This window comes from Tachysurus vachellii, chromosome 13 (genome assembly GCF_030014155.1).
Source record: "Tachysurus vachellii isolate PV-2020 chromosome 13, HZAU_Pvac_v1, whole genome shotgun sequence".
NCBI lineage: Eukaryota > Metazoa > Chordata > Actinopteri > Siluriformes > Bagridae > Tachysurus > Tachysurus vachellii.
The window spans coordinates 25,491,469-25,503,968 of NC_083472.1; the positions used below are offsets into that span (position 1 = coordinate 25,491,469).

Genomic DNA, 12,500 nt, shown 5'->3' on the forward strand with positions numbered 1-12,500 from the left:
CACTTCAAGGTTATGGACTGATCTGTTGCCGCTCTAAACAGCTTTTAATAACAAAGCCTGTAATCTTTATCCATTTCCTGTAGAAAGTCACCGATGCACGGCGTGTCTCGTGTCCCGTGTCTCGTGTCCCGTGTCCCCAGTCTGTCTTTCACTCGATGCTAATGGTGTCCACATTAACCGACTCGGGGAAGAGCAGACTGATAGATTTAATGAATGTAAATCAGCGCAGCCTGATGAAATGCCTTCAGCTGTTGACAGTCATTAAGATGTGTGCATCATGGCTATTTTCCCCCCTCCACTCACTTGGGAGTCGTAACGAGTGAAATGATTTGGCACACTTCAAGGCATCATCACTGCCTCCTCAAATATTTTCTAGTCACGTCTGATTTATTCCGCCTTTCCTCGCGCTCATCTTCTCTCTTCAGCACCGCACAAAAAAGACACAGATGGTGAATCAGTGAACTTCTCGAGAAACATTAATATTTAAAACGCTGCGTTATTCCTTCTGTCATCTCCAACCAACCTCTCGTTTCAGCATTTACACTCATCTAATCAACACATCTCCATCTCTTCCTCCATCTTCTCCCCAGTAATAACCCAGCTCACCGTTACTACCTGAGCTCGGACCCTGTGAGGGGGCAGCTGTACGTATCAGACACAAACTCCAGGCGGATTTACAGGCCCCGAGTGTTGACCGGCGAAGTGGATCCTCAGGCAAACGTGGAAGTCGTAGCAGGGAGTGGGGATCACTGTCTGCCTTTTGATGAGAATCATTGTGGAGATGGAGGACCTGCTTCTGAGGCTCTCCTCACAGGACCTAAAGGTACTTACAAGACCAAAAACACTAATCAAATCTCACAACTCTAATATTAGCATTTTTAATTTTTTCACAGGTTCCTCAGAGTAATCAGATCTTACCAGGTGGAATGGTGGTACTTTAACCAGACCTTACATTGACCACTCTGACCAGACAGCAGTCACAAGGTCCATAAGACCAGATCTTTTGTATAACACCTCAACTTTCTGCCATTGATCAGATCTGAGAAGAACCAAAGTCAGACCTTATATTCCTCAAATCTCTAAAAGACCCACTATATATGCAGCTGATCTACTGAACTGACCTCACACAGGAACCAACAAGGTCTCAGTTTAGAGCTGAAACGTTTTCAGAAGCATCAACACTAAAACTCAATAAAAGCCCTTAAAGCAACCGATCTATCCGAGTTTGGAATCCTTCTGTAGCAGAGCTGATAAAATTGTGACAAAAAGATTTTCCAGAGTTCAATGACTCAGAATTTACTAAACATGAAACATCACAGCTTCTGTATGTGAATTATTTTGCTGTAAGCAGATCATCAGACCTGAGGATAGACACAGAAGGTGGTTTCTCCAAAAGATTTGCTCTTTCTGGTCACCTGTAATCAGGTCACTTATATTTCATGACAATCCCCAGAGCTGCTCATCATATACAGAAACCTCACAGTGGTCCAAGCGCTCTCTAAGTTCTGATCAGATTTTAACTAGTAGGCCTGGAACTGCTGTAACTGCTGAGAGCTCGGAAATCTCCATCACATCTCGCTTCAGAATCTGAGGGATGGAAAACAGCCCATCTTTCTCACCTCAAGAACAGATGATGGGTTTAATTAATGCAGATAAGCTCAGCCTGATGAAATGTCACCAGCTGTTAACAGACTGCATTGTAGATTGGTGATTATATTCCTAAGAACCCTAAAGAACCCTTTGAGACTCTCAGAGGATCCTGAAGCACTAATTAAACTTTGCAGCATCCAGAACTCCCCCTGATGTTCCTCAGCTTACTCCACCACCTAAAGTTCACCTGCAGTCCAGAGCTTCAGCAGACACAGAGTCGGTGCTCCACACAGTCAGAAGATGAAGATGAACATTGCCTTTTTACTGTAGGCTTTAACACACATCAATATCGCTGTGGGACGTTAAATTAATCAGACCATAAACAGAAACGTACTTCCAGTCAGAGTAAGAACAGAATTAATGTGAAATTAGAAAACAAATTGATTTTAATTTCATTCTCTAGCCTCAGGTGTGAATGTGTGCAGCTGACGGAGGTGTTTTGTGAAATCCACCCTAACCCTAACCCAAGGTGTGTAGAACTCTGGTGTAGAGTTTACAGGATTTTAATTCAAATAAATTTACATTTAACAAGCAACAGTGAGGAACTAAAAACATTAAAGCTGTGAGTGTGCAGGAGAGTCGGAGCTCTGATCCTGTACATCCTCTTCTGCCTCTTCATCCTCGAGTGGTAATTCTGCAGCCAGACGTGAACAACGTGTGCAGTGACCCATGTAACATGAAGTCTCACAGGTCTGATGCAGCCTGGCTGCTCTCCGCTTCACTAACAGAGAAGAACACCGCTGAGAGTTTGATGCTCTCTTTCCCTCTCACAGGGATCGCTGTGGACAAAAACGGCCTGATCTACTTTGTGGATGGAACAGTGATTCGCAGAGTGGACCAAAGCGGTGTTATTACCACCATCCTGGGGTCAAACGACCTTGCATCAGCTCGACCTCTCGGCTGTGATGCCATTATGGACATCCAGCAGGTAGGAACAGAAAATTGCATGAAAGATAAAAAAGTCCCAAATCTTTAAATAATAAAGTGTGTGTTTAAAGAACTAAAAAGTGTCTGCATCAGAACTAAAAGAGACAACTGGCAGCTTTTCTTCTCCAACCATCTGACGGTTACCGTAAAATGGCACACACCAAACAGTGGGGTGCTTTATACCTTCAGTGGTGTAAATATATAACATTAGAGCTCATCAGTGATGTTGATGTATTTCATTTTCATCACAGGTTTCGTTGGAGTGGCCGACAGATCTGGCCGTCAGTCCGGTGGATAATTCTCTGTTGGTTCTGGACGGCAGTGTGGTTTTGCGTATTACAGAAGAGGGGCAGGTCAGCGTGGTAGCAGGCCGACCTCTGCACTGTCCGCTGCCTGTCACTGAACCTACAGTAACCGAAACCCAACTTGCCACCCACAGTCATTTGGAGTCTCCGAGCGCCATCGCTGTGTCCTTCACAGGAGTGTTACACATCGCAGAATCGGACGAGCGGAAGATGAGTCGCATTCGCAGCGTGGCACCGAACGGTGAGATCACTCACTTAGCCGGGTCACCGTCCGACTGCGACTGTAAAACAGACGTTAACTGCGACTGCTACCTCACAGGAGACGGTTTTGCTAAAGACGCTCGTCTCAACGCACCTTCCTCGCTCGTCGTCACTCCGGATGGAACGTTATACGTCGCCGATCTGGGAAACATCCGAATCCGAGCGATCGGGACAAACAAACCTCAGCTGGACGCACACGGACTTTATGAAGTAGCCTCCACTGCAGAACAGGAAGTGTACATGTTTGACTCCAATGGAACGCACCAGCACACTGCTAATCTTGTGACTGGAGATTTTAAATACAACTTCAGCTACAGCAATGATGGAGATCTGACCTCCATCACCGATAGCCATGGAAACACGCTCCGCATCCGAAGAGATGCGAATCGCCAGCCGGTCCGAATCGTAGCGCCGGATAATCAGGTGGTTTGGTTAAACATCGGCTCCAACGGGGCACTGAAAAGCCTGGGAACGCAGGGGCGGGATCTGGTGATGCTCACTTACCATGGCAACAGTGGTCTCCTAGCAACCAAGATTACTTCCAATGGATGGACCACCTTCTATGAGTGAGTTGGAAAGTTATTTCTACAGTTTACACTGAGGGACAAAACAATATGACTGTCAGCAACTTTACAAAAACTCCTTCATTTATACTGCATTAGTTAATGAGGAAATACATTAATTAAGCACTTTATATTAATTATTAAATTACTTTTAAAATACTTTAAATAACACAAAATACAAAGTTAAATTTATTTTATTATTACTTGAAATAATGTGCTGTTAATGTGCAATCAAAATAAGTCAATTACTGCATTATGAAGTAAACATTACATTAAAATAATGATGTAATATTTAAATTTCTTAAGAAATAATGAGATGGTGAATTAAATTATATTATATTCATATTGTGAAAATGGGTTATGTTAATTATTTAATTTAAGTTACAGCACATTGAGATGTTTAAGGTGTTTATGGTGTTGGTGTTAAGTTTAAAGGTGTTTATGGTGTTGGTGTGAAGGTGTTTATGGTGTTTATGGTGTTGGTGTGAAGGTGTTTATGGTGTGAAGGTGTTTATGGTGAGAAGGTGTTTATGGTGAGAAGGTGTTTATGGTGTTTAGGTGTTTATGGTGTGAAGGTGTTTATGGTGAGAAGGTGTTTATGGTGTTTAGGTGTTTATGGTGAGAAGGTGTTTATGGTGAGAAGGTGTTTATGGTGTTGGTGTGAAGGTGTTTATGGTGAGAAGTGTTTATGGTGAGAAGTGTTTATGGTGTTTAGGTGTTTATGGTGAGAAGGTGTTTATGGTGTGAAGGTGTTTATGGTGAGAAGGTGTTTATGGTGTTTAGGTGTTTATGGTGAGAAGGTGTTTATGGTGAGAAGGTGTTTATGGTGTGAAGTGTTTATGGTGTGAAGGTGTTTATGGTGTGAAGTGTTTATGGTGAGAAGGTGTTTATGGTGTGAAGGTGTTTATGGTGTGAAGGTGTTTATGGTGAGAAGGTGTTTATGGTGTGAAGTGTTTATGGTGAGAAGGTGTTTATGGTGAGAAGGTGTTTATGGTGTGAAGTGTTTATGGTGAGAAGGTGTTTATGGTGAGAAGGTGTTTATGGTGTTTAGGTGTTTATGGTGTGAAGGTGTTTATGGTGAGAAGGTGTTTATGGTGAGAAGGTGTTTATGGTGAGAAGGTGTTTATGGTGTGAAGGTGTTTATGGTGAGAAGGTGTTTATGGTGTTTAGGTGTTTATGGTGTTTAGGTGTTTATGGTGTGAAGGTGTTTATGGTGAGAAGGTTTTTATGGTGAGAAGGTGTTTATGGTGTGAAGGTGTTTATGGTGAGAAGGTGTTTATGGTGAGAAGGTGTTTATGGTGAGAAGGTGTTTATGGTGTGAAGGTGTTTATGGTGAGAAGGTGTTTATGGTGTTTAGGTGTTTATGGTGTGAAGGTGTTTATGGTGAGAAGGTGTTTATGGTGAGAAGGTGTTTATGGTGTTTAGGTGTTTATGGTGTGAAGGTGTTTATGGTGAGAAGGTGTTTATGGTGAGAAGTGTTTATGGTGTGAAGGTGTTTATGGTGTGAAGGTGTTTATGGTGAGAAGGTGTTTAGGTGTTTATGGTGAGAAGGTGTTTATGGTGTGAAGGTGTTTATGGTGAGAAGGTGTTTATGGTGTGAAGTGTTTATGGTGAGAAGTGTTTATGGTGTGAAGGTGTTTATGGTGTGAAGGTGTTTAGGTGTTTATGGTGAGAAGGTGTTTATGGTGTTTAGGTGTTTATGGTGAGAAGGTGTTTATGGTGAGAAGGTGTTTATGGTGTGAAGGTGTTTATGGTGAGAAGGTGTTTATGGTGTGAAGTGTTTATGGTGAGAAGTGTTTATGGTGTGAAGGTGTTTATGGTGTGAAGGTGTTTAGGTGTTTATGGTGAGAAGGTGTTTATGGTGTTTAGGTGTTTATGGTGAGAAGGTGTTTATGGTGAGAAGGTGTTTAGGTGTTTATGGTGTGAAGGTGTTTATGGTGTGAAGGTGTTTATGGCGTGAAGGTGTTTATGGTGTGAAGGTGTTTAGGTGTTTATGGTGAGAAGGTGTTTATGGTGTTTAGGTGTTTATGGTGAGAAGGTGTTTATGGTGAGAAGGTGTTTAGGTGTTTATGGTGTGAAGGTGTTTATGGTGAGAAGGTGTTTATGGTGTTTAGGTGTTTATGGTGAGAAGGTGTTTATGGTGTTTAGGTGTTTATGGTGAGAAGGTGTTTATGGTGTTTATGGTGTTTAGGTGTTTATGGTGAGAAGGTGTTTATGGTGTTTAGGTGTTTATGGTGAGAAGGTGTTTATGGTGTGAAGGTGTTTATGGTGTGAAGGTGTTTATGGTGAGAAGGTGTTTATGGTGTTTAGGTGTTTATGGTGTGAAGGTGTTTATGGTGTTGGTGTGAAGGTGTTTATGGTGAGAAGGTGTTTATGGTGTTTAGGTGTTTATGGTGTGAAGGTGTTTATGGTGTGAAGTGTTTATGGTGAGAAGTGTTTATGGTGTGAAGGTGTTTATGGTGAGAAGGTGTTTATGGTGTTTAGGTGTTTATGGTGTGAAGGTGTTTATGGTGAGAAGGTGTTTATGGTGAGAAGGTGTTTATGGTGAGAAGGTGTTTATGGTGTGAAGTGTTTATGGTGAGAAGTGTTTATGGTGTGAAGGTGTTTATGGTGAGAAGGTGTTTATGGTGTTTGGGTGTTTATGGTGTGAAGGTGTTTATGGTGTGAAGGTGTTTATGGTGAGAAGGTGTTTATGGTGAGAAGGTGTTTATGGTGTGAAGGTGTTTATGGTGAGAAGGTGTTTATGGTGAGAAGGTGTTTATGGTGTTTAGGTGTTTATGGTGTGAAGGTGTTTATGGTGAGAAGGTGTTTATGGTGAGAAGGTGTTTATGGTGTGAAGGTGTTTATGGTGTGAAGGTGTTTATGGTGAGAAGGTGTTTATGGTGTGAAGTGTTTATGGTGTGAAGGTGTTTATGGTGAGAAGGTGTTTATGGTGTTTGGGTGTTTATGGTGTGAAGGTGTTTATGGTGAGAAGGTGTTTATGGTGAGAAGGTGTTTATGGTGAGAAGGTGTTTATGGTGTGAAGGTGTTTATGGTGTGAAGGTGTTTATGGTGAGAAGGTGTTTATGGTGTGAAGGTGTTTATGGTGTGAAGGTGTTTATGGTGTGAAGTGTTTATGGTGAGAAGTGTTTATGGTGTGAAGGTGTTTATGGTGAGAAGGTGTTTATGGTGTTTAGGTGTTTATGGTGAGAAGGTGTTTATGGTGAGAAGGTGTTTATGGTGTTTAGGTGTTTATGGTGAGAAGGTGTTTATGGTGTGAAGGTGTTTATGGTGTGAAGGTGTTTATGGTGTGAAGGTGTTTGGACAGAAACACATTTGTCTCAGTAGTCTTGAGGCTTGTTTGCTGATTCATGACATCATCATGCAGCAAGTTTTCTTTTCAGAATCTTTCATTTCTCTTGCATCAGAACAAGTTCCTCATCATGTACAGAAGTGCTGACATCACATCCTGTAACATAAAGAACTTTCTTTTGCAGTTATGACAGCGAAGGAAAGCTGACTAACGTGACGTTTCCCACTGGAGTGGTGATCAGTCTGCTCAGTGATGCCGGCATCGTCTCCACAGTGGAAATGAAGAACTCTGAGAGAGAAGAAGAAGCTGGGATCACGGCCAACAGATCGGCCCATCAGACTGTCCTCACACTCCGGCAGGGTGAGCTATAAAGGTCTCGTTGTCTCCATGTGAGACACCATGTGCTCGTCTTCCAGCTTGTGTATAAAGATACCAGAGATTTCTGACAGTCTTCATTTAATGAAAAAGAAATCTTTACTAATCAGATCTCCATCACAGAGACAATGTTGGGCTCCTTTCATGATCAGGCGTGTCATTGGTGACGTACATGGAAATGTGGGTGTGTCTTTGAGTCTGTATATTAAATCCACGCAGCTCTCGGTCGTGGTTGGAAAATGATGAACTTTCACAATTTTAAAGTTTTAATAAATTCATGAGATTGAACCTAATGATGGAGATACGCCCCAGACCACGCTGACCCATGTAGAGGCTTGTCTCGATGTTCTCAGACGTCTCTGTTCCTTACTTTACCTCCCAGTGTAATATGACCATAACATCATCTCTGTCACCTGATCAGATGCTTTTTTTATGTTCCTGTCTGAAATCTCTGTATATATTTTATCCAGGTGTTTTTGTGTTGTAGATCAGCTGAAGACGAGCTACGTGGTGGGTTACGACAGCTCTCTGTGGGTTTTATATACAAACGGACTGAGCGCTCATTTCCAAACCGAGCCTCATATCCTGTGCGGTGCTTCGTCTCCTACGGTGGCTCGCAGGAACATCACGCTCCCGGACGACACCGGACAAAACCTGGTTGAGTGGCGCTTCAGGAAAGAACAGACTCGCTCCAAAGTCACGGTGTTCGGGCGCAAACTACGAGTGAGTCTCACGGTTCAGTTGATTTGTCACATCTAGCTTCATTCATCCTGCTGAGTTCTGTATTCTGATTGGTCAGTTCTGTAGTCTGTATTCTGATTGGTCAGTTCTGTAGTCTGTTTTCTGATTGGTCAGTTCTGTAGTCTGTACTCTGATTGGTCAGTTCTGTAGTCTGTACTCTGATTGGTCAGAAGATGTTTAGAACCATTTAATTCTTATTCTGCTAGAAAATTTTGATAGAAAATAAAATTTTTCATGCAGCTTTGAGACAAAAAGTTTGACTAAAAAGTTTAATTTTAGTTCCTCTACTGTTACTTCCACAACAAAACAACTAAGAATGACATTTAAATAAGTAAAAAAGATACAATTCTGTTCTTTTAAAGACCTAAATGTGTGTAATTAAGGTGTGTTACCTGTTCGCTCTGAGATCTAAAGACTTTAAACGCTGCTTTATTAAAGTCAGATGTGTAAATAAGGTCACTGCATGTTGTGTGCTATAAGTACAATGAGCTCTTGATTGTTCCCAGTAAAATACTTTCATCTCTTCACTCAGTTCACTTACTTTCCAATTTTACAGGATTTAAATTGAGCCTCTGGACATTTAGGGAGTTCAGAGAGTTTGTTAATGTCTGAAACCCATTAAAAGCTCAGTCTTTTCACTTTCTCGGCATTAAGGAGGAAGTTCTCAAATGTTAGCGTTCCTCTGCTCTTCCAGGTGAACGGGCGAAACATCCTGTCTGTCGATTACGACCGCACGCTAAGAACTGAGCGTATTTATGACGATCATCGCAAATTCCTCCTGAAAATCGGTTACGATGCGATGGGACATCCTGCTGTGTGGATGCCAAGCAGCAAGTTACTGCTGGTGAACGTGACCAGGAAGAGCAACGGGCAGCTGAGCGCCATCCAGTGGGGGCCTGTAGTAGAGCAAATAGAGCACGATGAACAAGGGCGCATTCGCACGAGAGTGTTTCCTGATGGGAAAATGTGGAGCTACACACACCTGGAGAAGGTAACGCTCATCTTTCACTGCAAATCCTTTATTCACTAAACCAGGTTCAGTTCTCAAAATGTCTTGTTTATATGTGATTTTAAATTTATTTGTTAATATATTTTTAACATGTTCTCCGTGTTCTCCCAGTCTATGGTGCTGATCCTGGCCAGTCAGCGGCAGTTCACCTTCGAGTACAACTCTGATGGAGACCTTTGTGCTGTTGTCATGCCCAGTGTCGCTCGTTACACCATGGAAACCATCCGCTCTTTCACGTACTACCGGAATCTGTATCGTCTTCCGGAAAGCAATGCATCTGTAGCCGTGGACTACAGCGAAGACGGGCGACTTCTTCGACTGCTTCGGACGGGTACGGGACGTCGGGTAATTTATCGCTATCGGTGGAACGACAAGCTAGCCGAAGTGGTGTACGACAGCACACGTGTCAGTTTCACATACGATGAAACCCTTAGCGTTTTAAAGACAGTGAATCTGCAAAGTGAAAGCTTCATCTGCACCATCAGATACCGACAGCTAGGTCCCCTTGTGGACAGACAGATCTATCGCTTCAGTGAAGATGGGATGGTGAGCGCAAGGTTTGATTACGCGTACGATGGGAATCTCCGTGTAAGCAGCATTCAGGGTGTGATCAACGAGACCCCGCTGCCCATCGACCTCTACCAGTACGATGACATTTCTGGAAAAGTGGAGCAGTTCGGAAAATTTGGTGTGCTTTACTATGACATCAATCAGATCATCTCCACCTCCGTTATGACTTACACTAAACATTTCGACGGCCATGGACGAATTCGGGAGATCCAGTATGAGCTGTTCCGGACACTGCTGTTCTGGATCGCAGTTCAGTACGACGAAGTGGGTCGAGTCACTTCAAGAGAGATGAAAATCGGACCTTTCGCTAATGCTACAAAATACAGCTACGAGTATGATGTGGACGGCCAGCTGCAGACCGTCTACCTGAACAAAAAACCAACATGGCGCTATAGCTATGATTTAAATGGAAACATCCACCTGCTTAGCCCAGCGATCGGCACACGGATCCTTCCGTTACGCTACGACCTTCGAGATCGCATCACTAGACACGGAGACCTTCAGTACGAGCAGGACGAGGACGGATTTCTACACCAGAAAGGAGCTGAAGTCTACTGTTACAACTCCAACGGACACCTGGAGCGTGTTTATAGCAAATCCGCTGGCTGGAGCGTCCAACATCGCTATGATGGGTTAGGACGCAGAGTTTCAACTAAATCCAGTTTGGGGCAGCATTTGCAGTTTTTCTATGCAGACTTGAGCCACCCGAGCCGCATTACGCATGTCTACAACCACTCCAGTGCAGATATCACCTCTTTGTACTACGACCTTCAGGGGCATGTGTTCGCCATGGAGATCAGCAGTGGAAAAGAGTTTTATGTGGCTTGTGACAACACCGGAACGCCGCTAGCAGTTTTTGGGAGCGACGGAGTGCTTTTAAAGCAAATTTACTACACAGCGTATGGAGAAGTTTATTCTGACTCGAACCCAGAGCTCCAGCTCGTCCTCGGGTTCCACGGTGGGCTCTATGAACCGCTGACTAAGCTGATTTATTTCGGGGAGCGGGATTACGACATCATCTCGGGCCGCTGGACCTCTCCAGATATCACACTGTGGAAAACAATCGGGAAAAACCCAGCACCCTTTAACCTCTATGCCTTCCGTAACAACAATCCCATCAGCAAAATCCAGGATGTGACAGAGTTCCTGACAGGTGAGATGTCGGATTTCTCTGATCATGAGCACCTAACTACAGAGAGCAGGACGTACGCTGCTCTTGTTTATGTTGATGATTGTGGATTTGTTCCTTGCAGATGTGAACACCTGGCTGGTTGTATTCGGGTTCCATCTCCACAACAGCATTCCCGGATTTCCACGTCCCAAGTCTGAAATGACTCGAGTGTCCTATGAGCTGGCTAAGAGTGAAATTTGGGACAATCTTCCGGTATGTCCATAGATTAGAGTCTGTATTTATTTATTTTCAGTAACGATTAAAGAATCTATGAAGTGGAACAGATTCACTGCTAATCTGTGTGAACATCCTGATCTTCATCTTCTGTAAGGTTCTGTAGAAATGATCCCAACTTAGTGCTCCTCATCATCAGCTCCCAGTGGAGTCAGTGTTCAGTGTCAGGTCACTCAGATGAGATTTATATTGAGTATCGAGCATGTTTATTAATCCTGTAGTTCTCGACTCTTCACCTCATTCAAGAACATTTAATCCAAACCTAATAACGTGAATAAACAGATCTATAAACAACATTAATGTGAGATGATTGAAAAAGGTGATAAAATGTGCTCATTGAGTAGAACGATGAGAATATTAATAGAATTCTCTGACTTTATAGCAGCTTGTATTTGTGTAGAATGGAGCGCTTTATATCCCGAATGATAAATGAAGTCTCTAAATGAGACGTTAATAGTAACGGTGGATGTAAAATGTCTGTTTTTCAGGCGATCGGAGTTCAGCAGCAGGTCCTGCGTCAGGCGAAAGCCTTCCTGGCTCTTGAGCGAATGCCTCAGGTTCAAAAAGTGTCCAGACCGTGGCTGTGGTTCGCTCCAGGCGAGTCTCTGATTGGCCGTGGTGTGATGGTGGCGCTGTACAGAGGCTCGGTGATCACACGCGCACTCAGCATCGCTAACGAAGACTGCATCAAAGTCGCTAACATCCTCAGCGGAGCTCTGTACCTCAAAGATCTGCACTTCACTTTAGATGGACGTGACACACATTACTTTGTAAAAGTGGGAGCTCCAGAAGCAGACCTGGCCGCACTTCGGTTGGTGACGGGACGTAAGCAGCTGGAAAACGGTGTTAACGTGAGCGTGTCTCAGTCCACGGCTGCGATGGGCGGACGCACTCGCCGTTTCGCGGACGTGGAGCTGCAGAGCGGTGCACTAACCCTTCACGTGCGCTACGGAGCCTCTCTGGATGAGGAGCGGGCACGAGTGCTGGAGTTAGCGCGACAGAGGGCACTGACGAGCGCGTGGGCGCGGGAGGCACAGTGCATACGGGACGGAGAGGCGGGAACTCGGCTGTGGACTGAGGCGGAGAAGAGACAGTTACTCAACGGCGGACGAGTGCAAGGATACGACGGATATTACATTCTCTCAGTGGAACAGTATCCGGAATTATCCGATAGCATGAACAATATACAGTTCCTCAGACAGAACGAGATCGGAAAAAGGTAGCAGAGAACTCTCTTTAATATTCATGAGGAATTATTTATATGCACCTATACGGTCAGGTTCTAACTTCTGAGTGCACCACTACACACCATACATCTCACTATGCACTGTAACACTGCAGCTACTGAACTCTAACGCTAACGCTAGTGTCCATGGCTGATGGCTCCTCCCCTTACACTGTG

General features: G+C 43.8%; 2 protein-coding genes across 3 annotated transcripts in view; one reads left to right on the forward strand and one right to left on the reverse strand.

The window, feature by feature from the left end:
* The window catches only part of si:dkey-237h12.3 (teneurin-3), a 103,693-nt gene that overhangs the window by 90,005 nt on the left and 1,188 nt on the right, over positions 1-12,500 (forward strand). For both annotated transcript variants that reach the window (XM_060884673.1, XM_060884674.1), the window contains 9 exons: positions 591-823; positions 2,424-2,578; positions 2,829-3,709; positions 7,183-7,358; positions 7,861-8,096; positions 8,809-9,105; positions 9,235-10,846; positions 10,947-11,077; positions 11,587-12,500. The exon at positions 11,587-12,500 is cut by the window's right edge and continues 1,188 nt beyond it. In XM_060884673.1, the coding sequence (XP_060740656.1) occupies positions 591-823; positions 2,424-2,578; positions 2,829-3,709; positions 7,183-7,358; positions 7,861-8,096; positions 8,809-9,105; positions 9,235-10,846; positions 10,947-11,077; positions 11,587-12,321 (4,456 nt within the window). In that variant the 3' untranslated portion in view covers positions 12,322-12,500. The remainder of the gene's footprint in view (positions 1-590; positions 824-2,423; positions 2,579-2,828; positions 3,710-7,182; positions 7,359-7,860; positions 8,097-8,808; positions 9,106-9,234; positions 10,847-10,946; positions 11,078-11,586) is intronic.
* Positions 1-12,500, reverse strand: part of ctso (cathepsin O) — a 29,319-nt gene that overhangs the window by 5,380 nt on the left and 11,439 nt on the right. The gene's annotated exons all lie outside the window — the stretch shown is intronic.